A 24,463-nucleotide genomic window follows, 5' to 3' on the forward strand; every position below is an offset into this window, starting at 1 on the left:
CACACGCACGCACGCACGCACGCACGCACACGCGCGTGCAGGGCACGTGGACCCGCCTCCTCGCTCAGATCTGCGGGCCTGGTTGACGCCCGTGCGATAGGCGATAGGCGCATCCCCAGCCCTCTCCACCTCCAGCCCCGTGCATGCGCACGCCCTTTACTCACCTCGCTCCCGCACGAAATAGGCCAGGTAGAGATCGAGCTCCTTGACCGCCACGCCGATGTGGTGCGGCTGCACGCAGAGCACCGGGTGGCCGCACTGCGCCGCCTTGACCAGGCGCTCGCCGTCGGTGCTCTCCAGGGGGATGCCCTTGAAGAGGATGACCATGACCAGGTCCAGCCGCCACACCTTGTCGGCCTGGCGCAGGCAGTCGATGCGGCGCATCTTGCCCTTCTGGTCGGGGTTGGAGAGCACGCAGCCCGGCGCCTTCTTGCCAGTGATGGCCAGCACGAAGTCCTCGCGGCACTCGGGCCGGATGTCCTTGCGCAGCTTGGCCAGCAGCCGCGATGCCCACTTCTGCTTGACTTCGGCCTTCTCGCCCAGCAGCTCGTCCTTCACCGCCCGCTCCTCATCCTTCGACATCCGTTTTTCATGCTTCTTGAAGTACTTGCGCTTCCGCGCCTGCAGGTTGAACCAGGTGTAGGCGAAGGCGCGGACGTGAGGCAGCAGCGCCTCGATGAAAGGGTGGAACTCATCCTGCGGGGAGGAAGAGGCCAGAGATCAGGAGGCGCTGGGGCCCGTGGACCCACTGCCCGGCCCGGAAGACTGAGGCTGCAGAGGCCCCAGGCAGACCCATTGGAGGGATGGTGGAGCAGAGGGGTGCAGAGGTCCTCTGCAGATACCTCCGAACTCCCAGGGAAAAAAACAGGGCCAGAGGGGCCCAGCAGTTCACTGGGTCATATGAGAACCCACTGCCCAGATGGGGAAACTGAGGCTCTGACCATGGTGGAAGGCACAGGCCAAGGAAGCCAGTCATGGAGGGCTGTCTTGAACTCCAATGTACAGGCAGGACAAGCTGAGGGTTCCAGGTGGAAGTTGATGGGGACCCACTAAACAGATGGGGAAAACTGAGGTTGATAGAATAGTGGCATGGATCCATTCTCTGCCTTCTAGAACTGGGGTCAGAAACTTTAAAAGTACCATAAAGAACCAGTAGTGAGTATTTTAGTCTCTGTTGCAAGATGCCACAGAGATGTGACCGGCATGGTAGTATTTCAGTAAAACTTATGAACACAGACAGTGGGCCTTGGGCCCTGGGACTGTACTTTGCAAAGCACTGAACTAGAGTGTGAGCTCAAATGTCCAAAGCAGGGCTGAGCACACACTGGGCACTGACAGTTCAGGAGCAAACAGGTGTCACTTGTCTGCCAGACCCACTGCTCGGCAGAGGCAGCTGACATGAGATGGAGGTTCAAGGGTTGCCTCTACTGGCTCTTGGCAGTGATGAAAAAATGAGGACAAGACATCTTTTCTATAGCCCAGAGATACAGACAGAACCAGCTGAGGTCCACAGGCCAAGAGGTCTACAGGTCCACTGAGGCCTACTGTATGTCAGGGGCTAATGAAAGGGTGGGGTAGGGTGGGGCAGTTCCTATACAGACCCATTGCAGGGGCAGGGAAAGGTGAGGCCCAAGGAGGCAAGATCAGCATGCAGTAGAGAAAGGGGAGCTCAGTCATGGAGGTTCAGAGCTGGAGAGAGGGGTTCCCAGGGGCCAGTTCACCCTAGCCTGCCCCACACAGACCCATTCCACAGATGGAAAAACTGAGGCCCGAGGAGGGTCAGAGACCTGCCCAGAGCTGTGACTTCAACAGCCCCCTCCTACTGCCTGAGTGGGGCTACTGAGCAGCCACAACACCCATTTTACAGATGAAGAAACTGAGACCCCCAAGAAGCGACTCAGTCACGAGGAGCAGAGCTGGGACAGGAAGCCACACCTAACCAACTTCTCCATAAAAACAACAGCAGCCCTCCCCACTGTTGGGCACCTAGGAGAATAATGGGGCCCTGGGAGGCCCCTTTCCTCTTCTCTGGAGGTGGGAGGAGGCTGTCTCATTCTTGCCATTTTCAACAAGGGAAACTGAGTCTGCAGAACATCCCAGGTATGCTTTCTCACCCTCAAGGGGTGAGAAATTCAAGGAGAAAGGAAGACAGAGAAGAGAAGTTTCGATCCCCACTCTTGCTTGGGGGCTGCACTGGGCTTCTTGAATGGAGGTTATGTCTCTCTCTAGCATGTGAATCTCATTATCTGCCCAGCTCTCCAAAGCCTGCATTATGCTATTATTATTCTTGTTATTGACATTGTTGTCGCCATAACGATTAGTTGCTTACAATCTTCTAGGGGCAGGAAAAGGCCTGAGGCTCCTCTATGCCTTGCGTGATGGGGAGGCTAAGCTCAGAGACAGGCAGAGACTTGGCTGAGGTCCTAGAGGCTCTCAGGGTCTGTGTGAGGACACAAACCAAGACCCTATCCGCCCCTTTCTCGGAACAGCTTGCTCTCCGTGAGGCAGGGGTCTCTCGGGGAGATGGTGACACAGTTGCTCTGGGCTACCAGTTGGTTTCCAGGTGGATGTGGCCAGGCTCGGTCCCACCTCCAGGCCTGGATGCCCATGGTACTCTCCACCCCAGGTGCCCTCTCCTTGTCCTGTACCCCATCTCCCCTGGGTCACTTGTAGCCATGGGTACTGGGGGTGGGAGACGACCTCAGATCTCCCCTATTACTGAGGGTCTGAAAATAGCCTTCTGTTCTCATGGGGTGGGGCAGGATGGGGTACTGTTTGTGCCAGCCCAGCCCCTTCTATGCCAGTGTCCCCCGACATGTGAGTCACCGTAACAGCTGTGGCAGGGACTGGACCTTACAGCCCCTTTCCATGCCCCACCCCACCCTGCCCCAGCTGACCTGCTGAGGCGCTGTCTCCTGCCAGGTCCCCTCCAACCTCAGAGGTGCTTTTCCTGTGTCACCATGTCACTCAACATGCCAGCCCCGGGGGTGGGGAGTGGCTCGCCCAGGGTCACACAGCTGATCTGCAGACCTGGGTCCAGAGCCTGGGAGTCTGGCCAGAGAATCGGGGCAGGGAATCCATGGAGGCATGGGGCACTGTCCCCCATGGAGGGGACACCATGGTAGAAGGAGGCCTGGGCTGTGGCTGTCATCCGAGGCCTGGAGCTTATTGGGGGAGTGATCAGAGGGAGCTGGGAAGGGGCAGTTGGGGTGTCAGCCAGCTGAACTGGGGTGCTATCTCCTTCTAGCATAGGAACCCCCTTATCTGCCCAGCTCTCAAAAGCCTGAATTATGCTATTATTATTGTTGTTGTTGCTAGGATTATTTTGGGCCCAGACTCTATCTCTCCCTGAACCCCTTTGCCTCTGAGCCCCCTCCCGTTTGATGAGCTCTCTCCCTTTCCTTCTCCTCCCCTCTCCAAGCCCTCTCACCCCTGTCGTATGCCTACCCCCTCCTCCCTGGGCCCTCTCTGGGGAAAGATGCCAGGGAGGTGGGCAGGGGCGGGAGCCCACGTCACTGGTGACCCCAGCTGGTTCTGGAGGAAGGAAGACAAACATCCTGTAACTGGGTCATGGACCTGCTGCCTGAGCCTCCATGTCCTCCCAGGGAGGTCAACCCAGGTGAGAGGCAGGCCTGTCGCTCTCTTTGTCCCACAAGACCTGTGACAACCAAGGCCTCTTCTCCAGACACTTCCCAGTGCCCTCACTGGTTGACAGGGCAAGGGAGACAGCCAAGGAAAGCTAGAAGCCAAGAATCCTCCTGAACTTCTATGCATCCCTCAAAACCCCATCTCCAATGTTCCTTCCTTCAGGCAGCCTTTCCTGCTTTCCTTAGGGTTCTCCCAGACCTAGCCTAGACCACACTGCTGGGCATTTTTAGTCCAGCTCAATCAGTCTCCCCTAACCCTGAGGCCCAGGGTTGAGGCACTTGCTGCCAGGCAGACTGGAGGGAACAAGCTTGGGTGACAATGGCCTCCATTTTCACTTTCTGTATAATCCAGGAACAAATCACTGCTATGCCTTGGGCATCAGTTTCTCATCCTGTACAATGGGCAAAAAGGGACCTGGCACCCTGCTGGGGATCAGTGGGGAGCTTATCCACTGCTCTGGTAATCACAGATGCAAGGTTAAGGAAGACAGCAAGAAACCCCAGAAACTTTACTTGGCCCACTGGGACTTCACAAGCTAAGAAGTATAATAAAATGTCAAGCTGGACTTCCTTGGTGGTCCAGTGGTTAAGACTCTATGCTTTGACTGCAGGGGACATGGGTTTGATTCCTGTTTGGGGAATTAAGAACTCCAAAAACCTTACTTGGCCAAAGAGGACAGCAGCAGCTGGCAGGCAGACACTTGGGTCCAAGCCCTTGCTGGGCACTATGGACTGGTCAACTGTGCTTTGGGCTGTGTCCCTTACTGGGCGTCCCTGTGGCTCACCCACTCTGCGAGTCCAGGACAGCAAACCAGGATTTGAAACTCCAATTTCCAAACCAAAAGTTTTCCACAAAGCATTCTCCCTCCTCAGTGACTCAACAAATGTTACTGAGAATCTCTTGTCCACCTCCTAAGTGCTTATCCCAGACTCCTGTGCATCCTTCTAAACTCAGGTTCCAATGTCCCTTCTTCCAGGTAAGCCCACTGTCTGTTAAGTGTCAAACAGCAGAACTCATATTTGAATGCAGGCCCATTTGGTGCCAGACTAAGTGTTCTTGCTAGTGACTTCTCCTTCCAAGTTCAGAGCATCATAGCTTATGAACGGCTCTTATCCAATGAGGGAAAAATGCCTTTGATGGTTCAACAAACATCTACTGAGTGCTAGCTCCATGCATGATGCTGGGGCCCAGCAGAGTCCTGGGCTCAGCCCTCACCTGGATCCTGATTTGGACAGGGATGGATATTAAGCAAGCTGCTGCTGCTAAGTTGCTTCAGTCATGTCCGATTCTGTGCGACCCCAGAGACGGCAGCCCAGCAGGCTCCCCCATCCCTGGGATTCTCCAGGCAAGAACACTGGAGTTGATTGCCATTTCCTTCTCCAATGCAGGAAAGTGAAAAGTGAAAGTGAAGTCGCTCAGTCATGTCCGACTCCTAGACACCCCATGGACTGCAGCCTACCAGGCTCTTCCATCCATGGGATTTTCCAGGCAAGAGTACTGGAGTGGGTTGCCATTGCCTTCTCCTTAAACAAGCTAGGAAATGTAATAAAATGTCAGGTTGGACTTCCCTGGCGGTCCAGTGGTTAAGACTCTGCACTTCAACTGCAGGGGGCATGTGTTCAATCCCTGGTTGGGGGACTAAGATCCCACAAGCCACAGCCAATAAGTAAATAACACAGGGAATTCCCTGGTGATCCAGTGGTCAGGACTCTGCCTCCACACTCTCACTGCTGAGGGTCTGGGTTTCATCTCTGGTTGGGGGACTAAGATCCCACAAGTTGGAGGTATGGCTAAAATAAATAAATAAATAAATAAATGAAAGACAGAAAGAAGGAAAGAAAGGGAAAGAAAGGACGGATGGAACAAAAAAAATGTCAGGTTGAACAATGTGCTCTAAAGAAATTTAAAGGAGTTTGTGGCGGCAGCGGTGGTGGTGGTGGTGGTGGGGGGGGGGGGTCCAAGGAGTCCCCTGGGGATGGTTCTTTTTAGCTGGAGGTGGTCAGGGAGGGTCTCTCATAGGAGAGGACACTTGAACAAGGACCTAAAAGATGAGCGTCCATGGTAGGAGCTTTCCAAGTGGAGAACACAGCACAGGCAAAAGTCCTGAGGCAGGATCACGCCTTATGTTTGAAGAGAACAGAGGGGAGGCCAGTGAGGCTGGAGCAGAGTGAGGGAGAGGGAGAGGAAAAGAGGGAGGGCAGGGAGGGGATGGGCAGGTCAGGCAGGGCTTTTGAGGACCCCCTGGGAAGACTCTGGGTAAACTAAGTCCAGGGAGGAGAAAATCTGGCAAAGTGACCAGTGAGCCTGAGCCCTGAATCTCCTGACTTTACTCTCTGTGCCCTGGGGTCCTGGGTGGATGCTGAGCCAGAAGGTTCGGGTGTGAGGGAGAGAGACGGGGAGCAAGGCTGAGCATTTACTGAGCTCTCAACTCTACAAAATGGGGAAAATTGTTGTACCCACTGTCCAGAGGGAAAGACTGAGGCACAGAGCCCCAAAGCCACTGGCCCACAGCCACAGAGCCAGGAAGGAGCTGAGCTGGGACTTGAACCTGGGTCCCATGACCTTGAACTTCCTGATCCTTGGCCCCACTGCCAGCTCCCCCAACCCCTCGAGCCCGGGGTCGGGTCATTGCTCAGGGCTTCCTGTTCTGTACCCCACCTGCTCTCTCTCAAACCCATGTGGCCCCCTTCTGCTGCTCAGCCCTGGGCCACGTGTCACCTCCTCCTCGGGAAGCCAAAGCATCAGCCGGCTCCTGCCATCCCCTCACTACACTGCAGCCCCTCAAGGGTGTGGCTTTGATTTGTTTCTTCACTGCTGCTTCAACGGCATCCAGATTAGAAAGGACCAACTTCATCCTCTGCTTGTTCCCAGTGCACACACCCCAGTGGATGAAGGAAGCCAGTTCCCACGTGGGTCTGGTCAAACTCAGGGAGACCCTGTACAGGACTAGGCAGGTAGGGGGGTAAAGACCAAGAGAAAAACGCTGGTGGGGGTGGGGGTGGTTAGGGCTCAAGGTTCTGGGGAGTCACTGCTGCCCCTGGCTCCCAGCTTGCCCTGAGTAGACAGTGACAGAAGGCAAGGAGGAAGAGCTGGAAAATGCCTATGGGGTGTTTAATCCAGTTATCAGTTTCTGTGCTAAGTCACTTCAGTCATTTCTGACTCTTTGCCACCCCATGGACTGTAGCCTACCAGGCTCCTCTGTTCATGGGATTCTCCAGGCAAGGATACTGGAGTGGGTTGCTATGCCCTCCGCCAGAGGATCTTCCCGACCCAGAGATTGAACCTGTGTCTCTTGCATCTCCTGCCTTGGCAGGTAGGTTCTTTACCACTAGTGCCACCTGGGAAGCTGCAGTGCTTAGTTTAGTGACAATCATCATCACAGCCAAGCTTATTTGGCACCGACTGTATACCAGGCCCCAAGCTAAGGTTGAAGCATGCAAGGAAGCACTAGGTCAGCTGCCTAGAGACACGAAGCCACCTGGGCAGGATCTACATGTATATCCAAGGCCAACCTGGGTTCCTACCTCTCGACCCCAGGCAGGGCACATGTGTGTGCACATCTGTGTGCCTACACACGTGGGAGTGTGAGCTTTGGGGATGGCACACCCAGGGTCCACTCGCACCCAGGCCACGAGCCAGTACACGTGTGTGCGGATCACTGCGAACCCGCTTGCTCGTGCGACAGGAAGCCCCAGGACATTTGGTGGGTCCCATCCGTTAGGTGGGAGACAGGAAGGTAAGTCAGCTCAGGCAGAGAGCGAGCGAGGAGGGGAGGAAGGGAGAGAACGCTGACTCGGCCAGAAGCCCAGTGTCGTGATTTACAAGGCACCCGACCCTGACGTGTTGAAGCACCTCCACTGCAGAGGAGGGAGGGGGAGAGACACGGACTTAGACTCAGAGAGAGACAGAGAGAGGGAGAGAAACATGGGGCGAGGTTGTGCCTTGTACAGGAGCCAATCGGAGACCACCAGACCACAGGTCATGGAGGGGGTAACCTCAGGGAGCACCCACCTGCCCAGGCCTAACCAGTCAGGTGGGCAATGGCTCCAGTTCCAGACTCACCAGCCATGCTGTGCCACCCGGGGGCAGGCCCTAGCCCTCTCTGGTCTTGGCCCCTCTCCCAGTCCTGAAAGGCTGGGAGACCCACCCCCCTAATCCCAGCAGAGCCTCCATGAACTCATACCAGGCTGGCACTTCATGCCTTCTGTGCCCTGCCACAAGCCGCTGCCACATACATCTGGCCCATAGGAGGCACTTAATGAAGATCTATTATATTCAATCAAGACAGAGTCGGGGACCCTCTCCTAGTCTCAGTCTCCCCACTGGAGAAACAGTGATTTTTTAAAAGAGTGTTGCCCCACCTGGCAATGGGGTGAAGCAATGAAGGGAAGAATGAATGAATGAGGGGGGCCCTGGCAGCCGGCGCTGCTGTGGCCACGGCCCAGGCCCAGCCTCAGCCCCGGGGAATCCTGGGCACTGCAGCCAAGAGGGATTTGGCCCCAAACCCGGAATAACTAACGTGGCGGTAGAGGCGGGCGGGAGGCAGGGAGGGAGGCCCAGAGCGGGGCAAGCGTGGGGAGGCCGGCCTTCCCGCCGGCAGGATTTATGGAAGTAACGGCTGCTCCACACAGTTCCTCTTAAGAGTAAAAGTGAAAAGCGTTTGAGTCACCACTGAAACAAGGACGGCGCTCCCAGAATCCTCCAGGGCCGCCTGGGCCATGGCCGCACTACCCCCACCCCAGGTGGGCAGGACCTTGGGGCACAGGGCGGGCTGGCACCGGGAGCAGCCCGGCTCCCCCCCTTCACACATCCCCAGCCGGTCTCGGCTCTGAGAAGATCCGGGTCGGATCAGCTAAAAGGGAGCTATTTTCGGATGGGCTCAGGTTGTAAAATTAGTCAGTAGAGGAGGGGAGACAGAGGCCCAGAGATGGAGAGGGAGAGAGACAGGGAGAGATGCAGGCAGTCAGAGAGAGGTGGGTAAGGCGAGATTAAGATGCAGCCAGGAGTGGGGGTCCTCCGTGGACAGTCTTTCCAGATCCCCCAGCTGGAAAGCCCAGACCAGACTGAGCCTGCATGCAGCTTTGGAGATTACACCGAGGCTGTGCTGAAGGGGGTCCCAGGCATCCCTCCAGGGTGAGGGGCACCCATGGGAGAATAAGCAGAGGAGAGGGATCCCCTTGCCTCTGGGTCACCCCATCCCCACCCTGGCCTGGGAGCTCCCAAGTTCTCTCTCCACCTGACTGTCTCCCGGTCGTCCTGTCCTTTGCACACAGAACCTCAGGTATTTTTCATTACCATGTTTCCACCGAGAGCCTGCCTGGCTGATCCTTGCCCTGTGCCCGGGGAAAGCCAGGCCCGGGGAGCAGCGGAAGGCCAGCTTTGCTTCTCACTGCCACCCCCACCCCCGGGCAACGTGGACCGAGGCCTGTCTCCCAAGGAGTCCTGATGGGGGAATTCCAGGGCGCAGTGACAATAGGCTGCCGTCCAATCTCCTCGCCTGGAATAGCCTCCCTGCGCTCAGCCCCCCTGGGCGGTTCCCAGAGGGAGGGAGCCAGCAAGCGCGGGAAGGACGGAGGGGGCGGGGGCACCTCGGGGCCACCCAGGCCACCCCTTGAGCCCCAAGGTCACCCAGCAACCCTGACTAGGACCCTCACGGTACTTGGGGAGCTTTAGGGCAACAGGCGGCAGAGGGGAGCCAGCGATGACTGCTTTGGGGGACCCCAAAATTTGCTCTGAAGGGGAAGGGAGGTCTGGAGAGGGGCAGGGACATCCCCAAGGTCACTCGGAGGATACGGGGTAAGACAAGCCCCGTGGCCCCCTTGGCATGGGCCCTTATATACCCTGCAGGGAGCCAGAAACTGCGGGGGCTGGAGGAGGCCTGTGAGAAAGAGCCTGCTATGCGGAGGGGCACCCCAGGATCGTCAATTGTGGCAGGGGACGTCCAGCAGAGACTAGCATCCACGTGCTCCCCACACAGTAGTTGGTCCTCAGGATATTCGGTGCCCCACTGGATGCCCAACTTCTGCGGCCCCGCACTTGACCCTGCCTCTCCCTCCAGAAACTGCCTCCGCAGCCGCTTGTCACTTTGAGGGAAACTGAGGCCCGACCCCCATGGTTAAAGACATCCAAGGACGTGGGGTGGGGGCGGAGCTGGAGGGTGGAACCAGCGGACCTGGGAGGGTCCCCCTGGAGGAAGCTGGGGGAGAGAAGGGGTCCCCTGGGGCAACCCCAGGCACAGCCGCCCCCTCCCCACACACCCCCTGGGTCATTGCACAAGGGCCGAGCCCGGGCAGCCTGGGAGCGCGGCCAGGGGTGAGAGGCTACAGGAGGGGGCAGGGGCAGGTGCCGGGCTGGCGAGGGCGTCTGCAGCGCCGCAGTGCCCGGGCCAGACCCGGGCTCGCCCGGCCTCCCGGCTCCTCCCGCCGCCGGCGGCGGCTCAATAATCCACAATCGATGCAGCGAAAATATCGGGCCGGGGTTGGGGGCGCGCGGGGAGTGGGAGACCCGACGGGAAGTTGGCGCACCCCCTCCCCCCACCGCCGGTGCCTCCAACTTCGCGTGCCCCCTCCCCCTCCGCGCACACGTGGGCCAATAATGGGGGGAAAGGCGGCCAGGGCCGGGGTGGCGGGGCACCACCTTATGAGGGGGGCCGTGCGTCCCCGTATCAGAGGGGTCCTCCCCTCCAGAGTCTCCTGGCGTCCAGGGTCCAACCGGGACCCCCTTGATTTCTCCTATAAGCAGGCCTGGGTCCAGTCCAGGGGTTCGCACAGAACCCCGCCTTTGGCCTTCTCCCCGGCACCCCTCGACCTTCCCGGGTGGGGTGGGGGTGCGCCTCCTGCGTCTGGGGAGGGCGAGACTGCAGGGTGAGCCCCCACGTCCGCCAGGGGGAGAGGTCCCGTGGGGCGCACAGGGCGGGCGTCCCGGATGAGGGTCCCAGCCCATCCCCCCGCCGCCTACCGGACCCTGGCCTGAGGCGGGGGCGGGAGGGACGCGCGCCTTTTTCGTCCCGCCTCCTCGGGCTTCCAAACTCCGGGGCCCGGTGGCGGGGGGCTCGGGGCCGGGGCACCGGGGGCACGCACCCGGGGCCGGGCGGGGGGCGTACCTGGGTCAGGCAGAGCGGGGACGAATACATCCCGGGCGCGGCGGGAGGCGCAGGGCCGGCCGGAGCGGGCGCGCTGAACTTACTGAGTCATTTTTCCAAACCCCCCCCCGGCGGCCGCGGCCGGCGCGCTCCTCGCCGCCTCCTCCCTCGGTCTGCCTCCCTCCTCCCTCCCGCGCTCTCCCTCTCTCCTGCGCCCGACTCCCTCTCTCTCTCCCTCTCTCTGTCTCTCTCTCTTCCTTTCCTGTCCCCCCCCCCCCGTCTCTGTCTCTCTCTGTGTCTCTGTCTCTCCTCCCTCCGGCAACCACCTCCCTCCCTCCCCCGATTTCTCTCCCCTCCCACCCCGAACCTCCCACTTCTCAACATCCAACTTTCAAAGAAAAGAGGAGGGGGGGAAAAGAGCGCGAGCGAGGAAGGAAAACCGCTCCCCCCGCGCTCCCCATGCCTCCTGAACCCCCAACATTGCTTATTATTACAAATTTCGAGCCGCCCTGTACCAGGGCACCGGACGGGGACCAAAGGGCCTGCGCACACCCCGGCCGCAGCGGGTCCCCCTGGATCGCCCGCCCGAGTCGAGTGGGTAGGGGTTGGTGGCTCTTGCGGGACATTTGGGGGCCGAAGGTGGATTTTGAAGGCCGCCCCCCAACCCGCCCCAAGCTGGCCGGGAAGTTGGAGAAAAGAGCCAAGGTGGGGGGGAGGGAAAGAATGAAGAAGTGACGTGTGCAGAGGCCCGGCGCGAGCGCGCTTTTCCCCTTAAAGATGTACAACCCGGGGTGCATGGCGGGAGAAGGGGGTCTCATGGTGTCCTCTCCCCCTGATCGCCCCGGAAAGCCAGACCGGGACTGCAGTTCCCAGGCAGAGGGGCTTGGCTACAATTGCCCTTCCGTGGCCAGAAGGGCCCCAACCAGCAGGGGAGCCTCCAGAACTCTGCTCTTGCTTCCTCAGCCAGCACCAAAGGAGAACTGGGTGGGGTTTGGGCCTCCCCCATATGTTTCCCCAGTACCCCAGGAGGAAGGTGTCCAGGAAGAACCTCAGGCTGGCCAGATAAACCCTTGCAGCCTCTTCCTAGGTGTCCAGAGATTCTTACTGACCCCCACCCACAGTGTACCCATTTGACGGATCCAGAAACTGAGGCACTGGAGTGGCTTGGAGCCCAGTTACCTGGCCCCAGAGCCCGCAAGGCAGGCTCTGTTGTTCTCCCTCTGGAGAACAGACCTGCCCTCCTCCAGTCTGAGCCCCCAGGGAGCCTGACGGACCTGGCCTCACCCCTCCTTGGGTTCATCCTGCACACCCTCCCAGCCTCTCTCAGGCACCTTTGCCACCTCAAAGAGCAGGAAGCTCCCCCCTTGGCATCCTCCCCTGTGAAGTGGATGAACAGTGCCCACCTCCTGGTGTTGGTCAGCAGAAGAACAGCACTTAGAAACGCCTTGACCTTCCGTTAAATATGCACTGAGATGCTCTTAGAAAGCTTGGCCATTCTGACCCATCTCCAAGGACAAATGATAACCCCTCGCCAACTTGGGGCAGCCGGCCCATGCCCAGAAAGAATGCTTTTTCCCCATATTATAGGGGAGGATCCCGAGGCTCGAGGCGAGGTAAAGATGCTACTGACCTGGGGCCCTGGGGCTAGGCCAGAAGGAAGCAGGATTCACACGGGACACATACGCCCTCTGTCCTGCCGGCTCCCCCTGCTGTGAGTGACAGTCACTCAAATGGCACTTCACTAATGTTTTGTTTTTCTAAATTCCCACTGTGCAACCATGGGGGTCATTTAAACCTCAGGATGAAAGGGAGAGACAGGTGTCTAGGAATCCAAATGCCAAAATAACAGAAAGCAATATTTTATTATTTTTAAAAACATTGTGAACACCTGGAGGGCAGAATCCCCAATTCACAGACATTTTCAAGTTCAAGTTGCCTTAGGAGCTTTCTCCCAGGTGGCTGCGACTGCCAGACTGTTCCCAACACCCACCCGGCATGCAGCCTTCACCAGGCAGTTTGGGTTACTCTGGAACACAGTTTGGAGAGCACAGACTCTCTCTGTCTCTCTCTAAACCTCAGTTCCCACATCTGTAAAATGGTTACAATAGATACAACACACATTTTGGGAGGTTGGGCAGATTGGAATCCTTGAGATAAGGTGTGGAAAGACAGTATTAATACATTAGTGGTGGCGGGTGCAAGTTCACCATTGAGAGTGAAGAGTTTTATCTGTCTATCTATCTGTCTATCTATCTATCTAGGCTTCCCAGGTGGTGCTAGCCGTAAAGAACCCGCCTGCCAATGCAGGAGACATAAGAGATGAAGGTTTGATCCCTGGGTTGGGAAGATCCCCTGGAGAAGGAAATGGCAACCCACTTCAGTATCCTTGCCTGTGGAATCCGATGGACAGAGGAGCCTGGCGGGCTACAGTCCATGGGGTCGCAAAGAGTTAGACATGACTGAAGCGACTTAGCAATGCATTTGTCTGTATCTACCTATCTATATCATCTAGTTCAGCAGGAAGAGGTCCCTACAGTGTAAACAGTAGGTCCACAGCAGGGCAGTTTTAGTGCAGGGTTACAGCCTTGGGTCTACGTCTCCTTTAGCCAGGAGCCCAAATTGCCTGTGCCTCAGCTTCCCGTTCTGAGAAATGGGGTGATAATAGTTTCTACCCCTCTGGCCTGTTGTGGGTAAACCCGCCAATGTTTGGCATGCACATAGTGTTTTTGAAAAAAAAACAATTGCTGGACTGGACCTATGTGTGAAACATCTGGGGAGGAGGGGCATGACTTTAGCTCCTGGCGCTTTGGAACATGTTAACTCATTTGTTTAAAAATGCTCTCCCCATCACTCATTCTTAGGCTCCTCTGTAACTGTCCCAGCTACAGACGCAGGAGGGTGTTGACTGTCACCCTATAACACAAATGCCAACAATCTGGAGCCAGCTACCATGTCCGTCGTGGGGACCAGTTCAGCAGTGCCACCCGGAAATACTACACAGCTCCACAAAAGAACAAGGGACTCCTACCTGGAGACGCCTCCAAGAAACACTCTGCAGCCCTGGGCTCCTCCCCACTCGACACTTCGGACCATCCTCTCTGGTTGGGCTGTCCTGAGCACTGTACAGGGCTGGACAACAGGAGCCCCGCCCCCCAGTGTGACAACCACGAGTGTCCCCAGACCTCACTCACTGTCCCCTGGGGAGAACCTCTGCTGTAGACTCAAGATCTCATTTGGGAATTTTTTTTAAAGAATATACATATATCCTTTATGAGAATGTGTTTCTGTTACACGTGTAGCTGCTCAGACAAAGCTGGGTGAAAATAGGGCTTTTCTGGAGTAGGGAGTCCCACAGGGTGGGGGTGACGAGGAAGGTTTGATTTTTACTCTGGGCACTTCTACATCCTCTTAAGATGTTCATGAGTGGCTTGTGTTATTAAAAGGCAAACTTTTAAAATGTGAGTGGAATCCACAGCAAAATTGTAAAAAGCAAGAGCAGCTCAGGGAGGAAGGATAAGAGCAGGAGCCACCTGGGAAGCCCCCAGCTGCCATACCCAGAAAACTGAGTTCCAGCCAGGTGGGCAGGATGATTCCTCCTCCAACCTTGCAGGGCATCCTGTGTGTCTCCATTTTACAGATGAGAAATAGAACCTCCAGAAGGGGAGGTTAAGGTCCTCAGCCTTGAGAAGTGGTGGTGGGCTGACATTGGGGCTGACACAGACATACAACACAGAGGCACACAAATACACCCAGCATGTCATGAAGAGACACACAGATGTACAGAAACACCTCACACGGAGACACACAGATTCTTGCGTGTCACAGACTCCGACAGATACCCAGACCCAAGGGGACACACACACAGACTCACGTAGACTCACAGAGACACACAGACCCATACGAGGGCATGCACAACCCCAAGTGTAATACAAGTGCAACCAGCCACAATAACATACTCAGACCACAACACGACCATACATGCTTAGGAGCACACGCACCCATAGGCAGAACACCTCCCAGGATTATACACCAGCGCACACACACACTCACACAGTCACACAGAGGCTTCCCTGGTGGTTCAGACGGTAAAGAATCCGCCTGTAATTCGGGATCCCTGAGTTGGGAAGATCTCCTGAAGACCTGGCAACCCGCTCCAGTATTCTTGCCTGGAAAATCCCATGGACAGAGGGAGCCTGGCAAGCTATAGTCCATGGGGTCGCCAAGAGTTGGACACGACTGAGTGACTATCACACACGCACACAATACACGCACAGTGACACACAACACAGTGCATTCCTGCTCTTCGCTCATGGCTGTCCGCCCCCCCTCCCACAGTTGCCCCCACAGCTTTCCTCTTTGCTCTCCAGATCCTCAGGGACCGTGGCTTGTACATGGAGCTGGGGGAGGGCGGGATGGGCTTGGCTCCTCCCCCTCCCACAAACGCAGGTGCCTGTTTGTGTGTCTGCTGCCTGCCTGTGTGTGATTGTGTGTGCACCTGTGTAGGGGCAAAATTCTATACATGTGTGGCTGTGAACAGATAGCTGTGAGTGTCACGGGTGTGTGCTACTGACTGCGATTACACGAAGGTGTTCCCCTGTGAACCCGGTGACGGGTGGGGAGGGAGGCCAGTGTGGTGGAGGGCAGTGCCTGGGGGTGGGGGATTGAGGATGGGGGGACAGTGTTTCAGCGCTGGCCGTGGGTGTACGGGATGGGGAGCACAGGCTGTGGAGGGGCCTGAGGGTGGGGGAGCTCACATGAGCTGAGGACCCAAGTATTGCGTGTGGATGCTTCCCTGTGTCACTGTGGGACCCCTTTTTCTCCCCTTCCCAAACAGCACTCCCAAAAGGGATGCAGGTTCAAAGTAAGACCCAAAGACTCGAGCCTAGTCTTGGGGCTTTTATATTTAGAAAATTATATAAAGCGCCCTGGGGTGGGGCGTGGGGGCGCGGTGGGGATTCCCCTGGAGGGGAGAAGCCAACACTGCGTGCCCATGCGTCTGCCCCGTCCCAGACAAGTGCCGGAGGCAGGGCTCGCGGCGCGGCTCCCTGTCCAGCCAGCCCAGAGGGTCTCCTTGGCCACTTCTCTGGTCCAGACCTCACCCACGCGAGCCTGGGTAACCACCCATCCCTCCGGACCTCCTCAGAGGGGGAGTGGGGACCCCCGCGGCCCCGCCCCCCCTCTAGGCCAGGTCCCCGCGCACGCGCAGCCCCTGGCGGGAGACGTCGCCGCCGAGTGATCGCGTCCCGGCGCCACCTCGCGCCCAAACCTCAAGCTGAGACCACCTGGGGCCGTGCGGATGGGGGATCCCGAGGCAGGAGGAGTTCGAAGGAACTGGGTGGGGAGTGAGAGGAAGGGACAGAGCTTTGGCAAAGTGAAGGAAGCCACCGTTCCCCACCTGGTAGCTCGGGTTACAGGGAAGAAAGGGACTGGGGGGAGTGGGGGAGAAAGCGTAGACCCATCCTCAGGAATAGTCATTGAGCGCCAGTCACACGCACACAGTGACACCGAAATGTCCACTGAGACGCAGTCACACGACACAGCTCCCCACTCAGTGGCAACCCCCAACCCCCCCTCCCATTCACACGGGGACACCCCACGGTCATCCAGGGACATCACATTCCCCGGAGACACACAACCCAGACACACTGCTTCACAACACCGCCCCACGGGGACGCATGGCACAGTCTCCCAGTTACCCCAACACGTACACACTGTCCCATAGTTGTACAATGCTCTAACAACACGCAACACAACACACACACAGCCACGTGGATGCGCAGATACACAGATTCATAAAGGAGAGGACCCCACGCCTGGGGACCCACGGACAGGGATGGGACCACCCAGCCGCACAGACCCTCGAATGCACCCCCAGGAACCCGTGTTGACCCGTTGCAGAGCACAGGGGCCCCCAAAAGCAGCCCTCGAGTGCGGATGCCACCGACACCGGCGGACCGGACACCGGAACCTTCAAGTGCAGCTACCGGCGCTTGCGGGCCTGGGGCGCGCCTGGCCTAGACCCAGTGACCCCTCTTGGCTGGGACCCGTCGCCCGACGCGGCAGGGCCGGGGTCGGCCCGGGGGCGGGGCTCAGGCAGCGCTAGGGCCAGCCGGGTGGCTGCCCCTGCGCCGCGCCGAGCGCGGCCGCCCGCCCGGCTCCAAGTTCAAGGCGCCCGGCGGCGGCCGCTGCGCGCTCTCCGCCCCTCTCCGCAGCGGCCATTTTCCGCTAGCTGGCGCGCCGCGCTCGCCCGGGCCGGGGCAGCCCGCTGGGTCCGCCGCGACCCCCGGCCCGCACGGCCCCGGCGGGCGCCCCCTCCCCGACCCCGGATCCCCAGCGGGCTGCGTGCTCGGGGGTCTCGAGCCTGGAGCCGCGCCCTCCCGCTGGGCCAAGGAGGGGGCGGAGGCCTGGCCTGGGGGGACCCTCTCTCGGGAGCCCCGCCCTCCCCTCTAACTCCGCCGCGCCCGTGAGGGGCCCCCCACTTGGGGTCCCCCGCTGCTCCCCGCGCGCCAGCTCCGCCCCCAGCCGCGGGGGGGTGGATCGGCGGGCGGGGGTCCCGGGGCGGCGGGCGGGAGGGGGGTTCCCCGCATCGAGCCCCTCCCCCAGGCGGCCCCCGCCCCCTGCCCCCCTAGACCTCGCAACTTTCGCCGGGAGCCCACGCACCACCCCAAAAACTCCCCCGGCGAAAACGAAAGTGGGGGCGGCGACGTACCATGGCGCTGCTGCGAGGAGGCGAGGCCGGCGCCGGAGCGAGCGCGCTCGGTCCCCGGCGAGGGGGGGCCGGAGGCGGCGGGAGGAGGCGGTGAGGGAGGGCGCGCGGGGGAGGGAGCGAGCGCGCTAGGGAGGGGGCGCGCCGTGCCCGCCCCCCCGGCTCAGGACCCTCCCCTCGGCCCGCCCTCCCCCCGGTCCCGCTCGCCGCCCGCGCCTCAGGCCGCTCCGCGTCCCGGCCCCGGCTCCGGCGGCTTCGGCAGCGGCTCCATCCCCGGCCCGGCCTGCGCTAGGGGAAGCCGGGAGAACGGTCGCGGCAGCTGGTCGTTGGGCCCGGGTCGGGCTCGCTGCAGAGGGAGCGGATCCACCTTTACGGCGCGCGCGCGCTCACACACACACACACACACACACACACACACACACACAGAGGCAGCTGGGACACTCGCGGCCCGGGCCTCCTCGACTCCGGCACCGACACAGAAAGCACAGCGACGCGCCTGCGACGTGTTACAGACACACACAGCCTGCGGGTGTCACCTAGATACCCCGGGGCCCACGCTCAGTCGGTTCGGTTCTCGGACGCACACCTTCTGCAGGATGCCACCAACACAGACTCACACTCACAACCTGCGGGTGTCACTCAGACACATGCTCACAGTCTGCAGGGTGTCGCCTAGACACCCACAGCCTCCACGCTGTCACATACACAAATTCACAGCCTGCAGGGTGTCACTCAGACAGCCGCACAGACTGACAATCGCAGGAAGACACTTCAGACCTCTGTCTGAGCCCCATGCCGACCCCACGACCCCTCCCTCCCGGCCATCGCCGCAGCCACCCTTGCCCCCAAGTGCAGGTGTCCCGGATACACAGACACGAACACGCACAGCGGGGAGACGGGACAGATGGGGACACAGACAGACTCGGACAGCGAGGGTGACAGACCTGGGGGGCAGGGGTTCCCTGGGGATCCCGCAGGGGCTCCAGGCGGGGCGGGGGCGGGGAGCGCACGCGGTGGCTCCGTGGGTGTTGGGGGGAGCCGGTGCCCCCTCCCTGGGTCGGGATTAATGGCGAAGCCTCCGCAGCGGGGGAGGGGCCGGACGGGGAGGGTCAGCGCCCCCGCCCCTGCCTCGCGGGCCGCTGCGGGCTGGGAAGCCTTGCCGCAGCGTCCCCCCACCCCCACCCCACTGAGCGCTTTCCCGCAGTCCCCCTCCTCTGGCAGCCGCAGAATAGGCACCGCCCCCTTCTCCCCTCCTCCTCCCAGGCTCTGCCTCTGGCGCAACCCCGGCACGATGCGAGGGGCGCTTGCTGAGACCTAGTGGGGTAGAGGCGTTTCTGTGGCCGTCCTTCGGTCTGGGTTCCCCCCTCCCGCCTGCGACCTCACTTCCCCCAACTGGGGCTCGGGGATTCAGGGATCCCTTTGGGGAAATGATTCTCAGCTCCCACAGGGAGAGCGCCAGGGTTTCGAGTCGGGGCAGGCAGCACTCCGGGAGCAGAATCAGGCCCTGACTGCCCTTATAGAGCCCTAGCTGACTCTGGGGGCTTCCGGAAGTTCATTCTGTGCCTTGCTGGGCAAACCGGGGGCCGGCCAAAAAAAATCTCAGGCAATCGGTGGTAACAACAGCCCTGCCAACATAGTATGTGTTCACTGGTACGGAAGTAGCCTATATCTCCGGCGTCCAGGGAGCGTTCGCTCTGGGACGCTGAAGTTTTCTTCTTTCTTCTACGCATTCCTCCCCCACTTGAAAAAAAATTTTTGGCTGCACCCAGCGGCATGTGGGATCCTTGTTCCCAGACCAGGGATCGAACCCCCTGCGTCCCGCATTGGAAGGCAGAGTCTTAACCACTGGATTGCTGGGGAAGTCCCTCTTGCCGGATTTTTAAGAAGAAAGGGAAACTCATCAACCAGCATATCAGAAACCCATGGGTCCTGATCCTGATGTCTCTAACCAGGTGCTCCGCAGGTCGGAATGGGGAGGTTCTGGAGGGGGGGCCTTCCGTCTCACACACCTGAAGCCAAAGAAAGTAGGGCGCATACCCCAGCTCTGGCTCTGGAGAGGAAAGGGTGAAGAGGACAGAGACCCTTTGCTCCCAGCTCCTCTCTAATCGGCCTCTGTTAATCCCCAGCTTGAACACTCCACTCCTCCCTTGCCTCAGGGAATTAGGTACCTGGGAGGAGAAGAGAGAAAAGGAGAGGAGGGAAGGGGTGGGTTAACGTCAGCCAGACAGAGATTGGGGTTCAGTTCAGTTCAGTTGCTCAGTCGTGTCCGACTCTTTGCGACCCCATGAATCGCAGCATGCCAGGCCTTCCTGTCCATCACCAACTCCCGGAGTTCACTCAGACTCAGGTCCATCGAGTCAGTGATGCCATCCAGCCATCTCATCCTCTGTCGTCCCCTTCTCCTCCTGCCCCCAATCCCTCCCAGCATCAGAGTCCTTTCCAATGAGTCAAATCTTCGCATGAGGTGGCCAAAGTACTGGAGTTTTAGCTTCAGCATCATTCCTTCCAAAGAAATCCCGGGGTTGATCTCCTTCAGAATGGACTGGTTGGATCTCCTTGCAGTCCAAGGGACTCTCAAGAGTCTTTTCCAACACCACAGTTCAAAAGGATCAATTCTTTGGCACTCAGCCTTCTTCACAGTCCAACTCTCACATCCATACATGACCATAGGAAAAACCATAGCCTTGACTAGACGGACCTTTGTTGGCAAAGTAATATCTCTGCTTTTGAATATACTATCTAGGTTGGTCATAACTTTTCTTCCAAGGAGTAAGCGTCTTTTAATTTCATGGTTGCAATCACCATCTGCAGTGATTTTCTTGAGGGCTATACTGGAGGCCTGGAAGATGCCCCCGTACCCATCATTTTGCCCACAAGGCCATCCTTTGGTCTGCAGGCATAGAGTTAAATGCTTTACACAGGACTACTCATTTACTCTTACAGCAGCCCTAGGAGGTGGGTGCTATTACCTCTATATCCCCATTTCACAGATGAGGAAACTGAGGCTCAGACCGGGTTTTAGACTCTTGCCCAGCTTCACCCAACCTGTAAGTGATAATGGTCCAGAGGACGCTTTCCTGACAATGAATCTCCTAATTCTGGCTTCTTTGGCAATCTGCATAGGCTGAGATTCTCCCAAATCATCAAGTCTTGTTTCCTTTTTGCTTAACAGTGCTTCTCTCCATCTATCTTTCCTCTCACATTTTGCTATAAGCAGCAAGAAGAAACTGATCTGCACCTCTGACAACTGGAAATTCCCCTCTGCTGAATATCCAAGTTCATCACTTACAACTTCTGCTTTCTGCATAACTGTAGGACACTACTCTGTTAAGTTACCACCACTGTATATATAAAAGATCCCCTTTCTCCCAGATGTGTTGACTTATGTTTCTTCCACCCTAGAACATTTCCAAAAGACAGACTGATTAGCAAGCATATTAAAAATGCCCAGCCTTATAGAAACCAAAGAAAGTATAATAAGAACTTACCATGCTTTGTTACTCATCAAGATCAGTAAAGATTTCTGAATTGATAAAACCCAGTACTGGTGAGGATGTGGTAAAACAAGCATTTTCATAAATTACTTGGAGGTAAAAGTATATATGAACTGGGAAAGCAGTTTGGCACACATGGTAGAGGCCTAAGACAAGTTCAGACCTTATGGTTCAATTTCTGGGAGTCTATCCTGAACTTGGGAGAAGGTATACCCCTAATGATGTTTATTGCCACAGACTTGGGTAAATTGCTATAAATCAGTGTTTCTCAGCCTTTTTTGCATTATCCCTCCCTGGTTGTTTTAGACATTTTTTTCCCTAATCACCTCTTATGAAATTTTAATACCACAGATATACCAAATATTTGTTTATATAGTATATGTATAGCTATGTTTTCTACATGGAAAGAGTAAGATTTTTTTACTCCCCAAGAACTGATTTTTGCCCTTGCTAAGAATGCATGCTATAAAGAATGGTATAGCCTTCTGATGGAATGGTACAGTCCTTTAAAAAGAAGTTTCAATATGAAAAAGGCAGCCATCCCCAAAAGAAAATGAGGAAAGCATGCAAATGATGACACATAGGTCACCAGAAAGTGCATGAAGGTTGAGGAGATGCCTGACCTCTTTAGGGATCAAGAAAATGCATGACAAAGCCACATCAAGGTCCAGTTTCATCCCTGTATCATTGTTCCAAATTTAAAATGTCCAACAATACCAAATGTTGGAGAGGCTGTGGGTTCACAGGACTCCTCCACACTGCAACCATTTTGGAAAGCAGACTGATATTAATCACAACACTGAACATTCATGTGCCACATAACATAGCCATTCCTCACCCAGATAAATATCCACAAGAAACCTTGACTTTTTGCCCCAGGAAACATGCCCCCAAATGTTCATTACTGCACTGTGAAGAAGGCAGACACCCAGAAACAACCCAAATTCTCATCTCAAAGAAAACACAGAAATGCATTTCCCAGAAATGCATTCTGGGAAATTCACCCAATGGCATAGTAATCAGCTACAGTGGTGTTCTCAGCCACAGGCAAACAGTACGGATGGACTTAGCAATATTACATGGAGTGGAACAAAACCTCCCCAATATTAGGCACAGCATGAGTCCCTCTATGAATTTCAGTTCAGTTGTTCAGTTGTGTTTGACTCTGCAACTCCATGGACTGCAGCACACTAGGCTTCCCTGTCTATCACCAACTCCCGGAGTTTGCCCAAACTCATGTCCATTGAGTTGGTGATGCCATCCAACCATCTCATCATCTATTGTCCGGTTCTCCTCCTGCCTTCAATCTTTCCCAGCCTCAAGGTCTTTATGGATTTAAGATAACTAAAATGAGACAACATTTTTGGGGAATACATATTTGAGGTACAGTTATTTTCAAGCGAAGAAAGGAGACATTCTAGGTTAAAAAGCATGATTAATTCTGGGAAGAAGAGCCCAAAACATAGGATGGGGGAGAAGCATTTCTGAGGTGTGAGCTATTGTGAAAGTTCTGTTTATCCTAGTGGTATTTATTTTGAGGATTTAGGGTATTTATTCTATAAGCAAACATTTAAATTTACTAATAAATGGAACCATGATAAGTGCAAGTCGCTGGTCAGGCTGGGATTAAACTCATGCCAGCATCTACCCAAATAAACAGCAAAATCACGAACTCAAAATTAGGATGGACTAAGAAGAGACTGTCAGCTCCATGTTGGGAGAGGGGAGGGTGTCTGCTTGGTTCACAGCTGTGTTCCTGATGCTGAGAACAGTGCCTGGTGCACAGTGGGGGCTCAGTACATATTTGTTGAATAAGTGAAAGTCTCAGGAGCAATGCCTGTTTAAAATCCCATTTTTAAAAATAATCACATGTGTTTATCTTAAGTCTTATATATACAAAAAAATGTATCATATAAAATGTATATGTGCTAAACGTATAAACGTATGCATAGGAGCCAAAAGACCCTGATGCTGGGAAAGACTGAGGGCAGGAGGAGAAGGGGGCGACAGAGAATGAGATGGTTGGATGGCATCACTGACTCAATGGACATGAGTTTGAGCAAACTCCAGAAGATAGTGAAGAACAGGGAAGCCTGGTATACTGCAGTCCATGGGGTCTCATAGAGCCGGACATGACTAAGGGACTGAAAAACAACAACAACATGTATAATTATTATTAATTATATAATTTATATTTGTACATTATAGAATATGTGTATGTATTAAATGTATATTTAAAAGATTTATACACACACTAGGGTTCCTCAACCACAGCACTGATAATGAACTTATCTCCAAGATTTTTTGTTAGGCAGAGGAAAAAAAAAAAAGAAAACCCAAACTGCTGAATGTTAAAAACATGTGTTCAACATTTACGTAAGAACATGAAGAAAGCCACATAGTCCCAAAGCTGCAGCAGACACCCTGTGTGCAGGTGATAGACTTAGCTTAGCCCCATTTTACAGATGTGGGAACTGAGGCCCAGAGTTACTTCCTAACTACTCTAAATCACTTATCACTCAGCTCTGCCTCTGGCACAAAAGCAGACCCAGACAATGAGTAAATGAATGGGTGTGGCCAAGTGTCAATAACATTATTTGTGTCTGGCTTCTTTCACTGGGCATACTTATTTTGAGGCTCATCCTCATTGTCCCTTGTACCAACAACTCATGCCTTTCTATCCTGGGCTAGTGTTCCGCAGTCTGGATATGTTACACAGTGTCTATCCGTTCACCTGCTGATGGACATCTGAGTTGTTTCCAGTTCTGGATTATTACAAATGAAGCTGCTATGAACCTCCGGGCACAAGCCTTCCTATGAACATTTGCTTTCATTCCTTGTGGTGGTAAAGGTCTGGGAGTAGAATGATCACAGCCAAGTGCATTTATGTCAGAGTCTTCCATGGCCATAAGCTTTCGTTTCTCTTGGGCAAAGGTCTCAGAGTAAAAGATTGGATCCCATGGTGGTAGGTATGTGTTTAACTTTATAAGAACCTGCCAAACTATTCGCCAAAGTAGTTGCACCATGGGACACGCCCTCCAGAGGGAATTTCAGTTGCTCTACATCCGGTGGCCAAGACTGAACAAACACAGGAGCAGATGCATCATTGCAGACCTGGTGAGGGATGGGGAGAGTGCCAGTCAGCTGGCAGCAGGGGTGGGGGAGCAGGCAAGGTGAGGCATAAATCTGAGGCTTGCTGGATTCCGCAGAGCCCTCTGCCCCCAGCTCCATCAGGTCCAGGTGCAAAGCAGCTACTGATTTGGACCCCTAAATCCATTGGAAGGACTGATGCTGAAGCTGAAGCTCCAATACTTTGGCCACCTGACATGAAGTGCTCATTGGAAAAGACCCTGATGCTGGGAAAGATTGAGGGCGGAGGAGAAGGGGGTGACAGAGGATCAGATGGTTGGATGGCATCATCGACTCAATGGACCTGAGTTTGAGCAAGCTCTGGGTGATAGTGAAGGACAAGGAAGCCTGGCGTGCTGCAGCCCATGGGGCCACAAAGGGTCGGACATGACTGAATGACTGAAC

The 24,463-nt window shown here is 56.2% G+C and overlaps 1 protein-coding gene across 6 annotated transcripts in view; it reads right to left on the minus strand.

The window, feature by feature from the left end:
* The window catches only part of NFIC (nuclear factor I C), a 70,301-nt gene extending 52,406 nt beyond the window's left edge, over positions 1 to 17,895 (minus strand). For 3 of the 6 annotated variants that reach the window (XM_069591459.1, XM_069591457.1, XM_069591461.1), the window contains exons 1-2: positions 10,751 to 11,099; positions 165 to 696 (exon numbers count right to left, since the gene is read on the minus strand). In XM_069591459.1, the coding sequence (XP_069447560.1) occupies positions 165 to 696; positions 10,751 to 10,780 (562 nt within the window). In that variant the 5' untranslated portion in view covers positions 10,781 to 11,099. Of the gene's footprint in view, positions 1 to 164; positions 697 to 10,750; positions 11,100 to 17,438 lie in introns of those variants that run through there. The other 3 variants (XM_069591460.1, XM_069591458.1, XM_069591462.1) reach the window with 3 other exon arrangements.
* Between the last annotated feature and the right edge of the window lie 6,568 nt (positions 17,896 to 24,463).

This window comes from Ovis canadensis, chromosome 5 (assembly GCF_042477335.2).
Source record: "Ovis canadensis isolate MfBH-ARS-UI-01 breed Bighorn chromosome 5, ARS-UI_OviCan_v2, whole genome shotgun sequence".
Classification (NCBI taxonomy): Eukaryota; Metazoa; Chordata; class Mammalia; order Artiodactyla; family Bovidae; genus Ovis; species Ovis canadensis.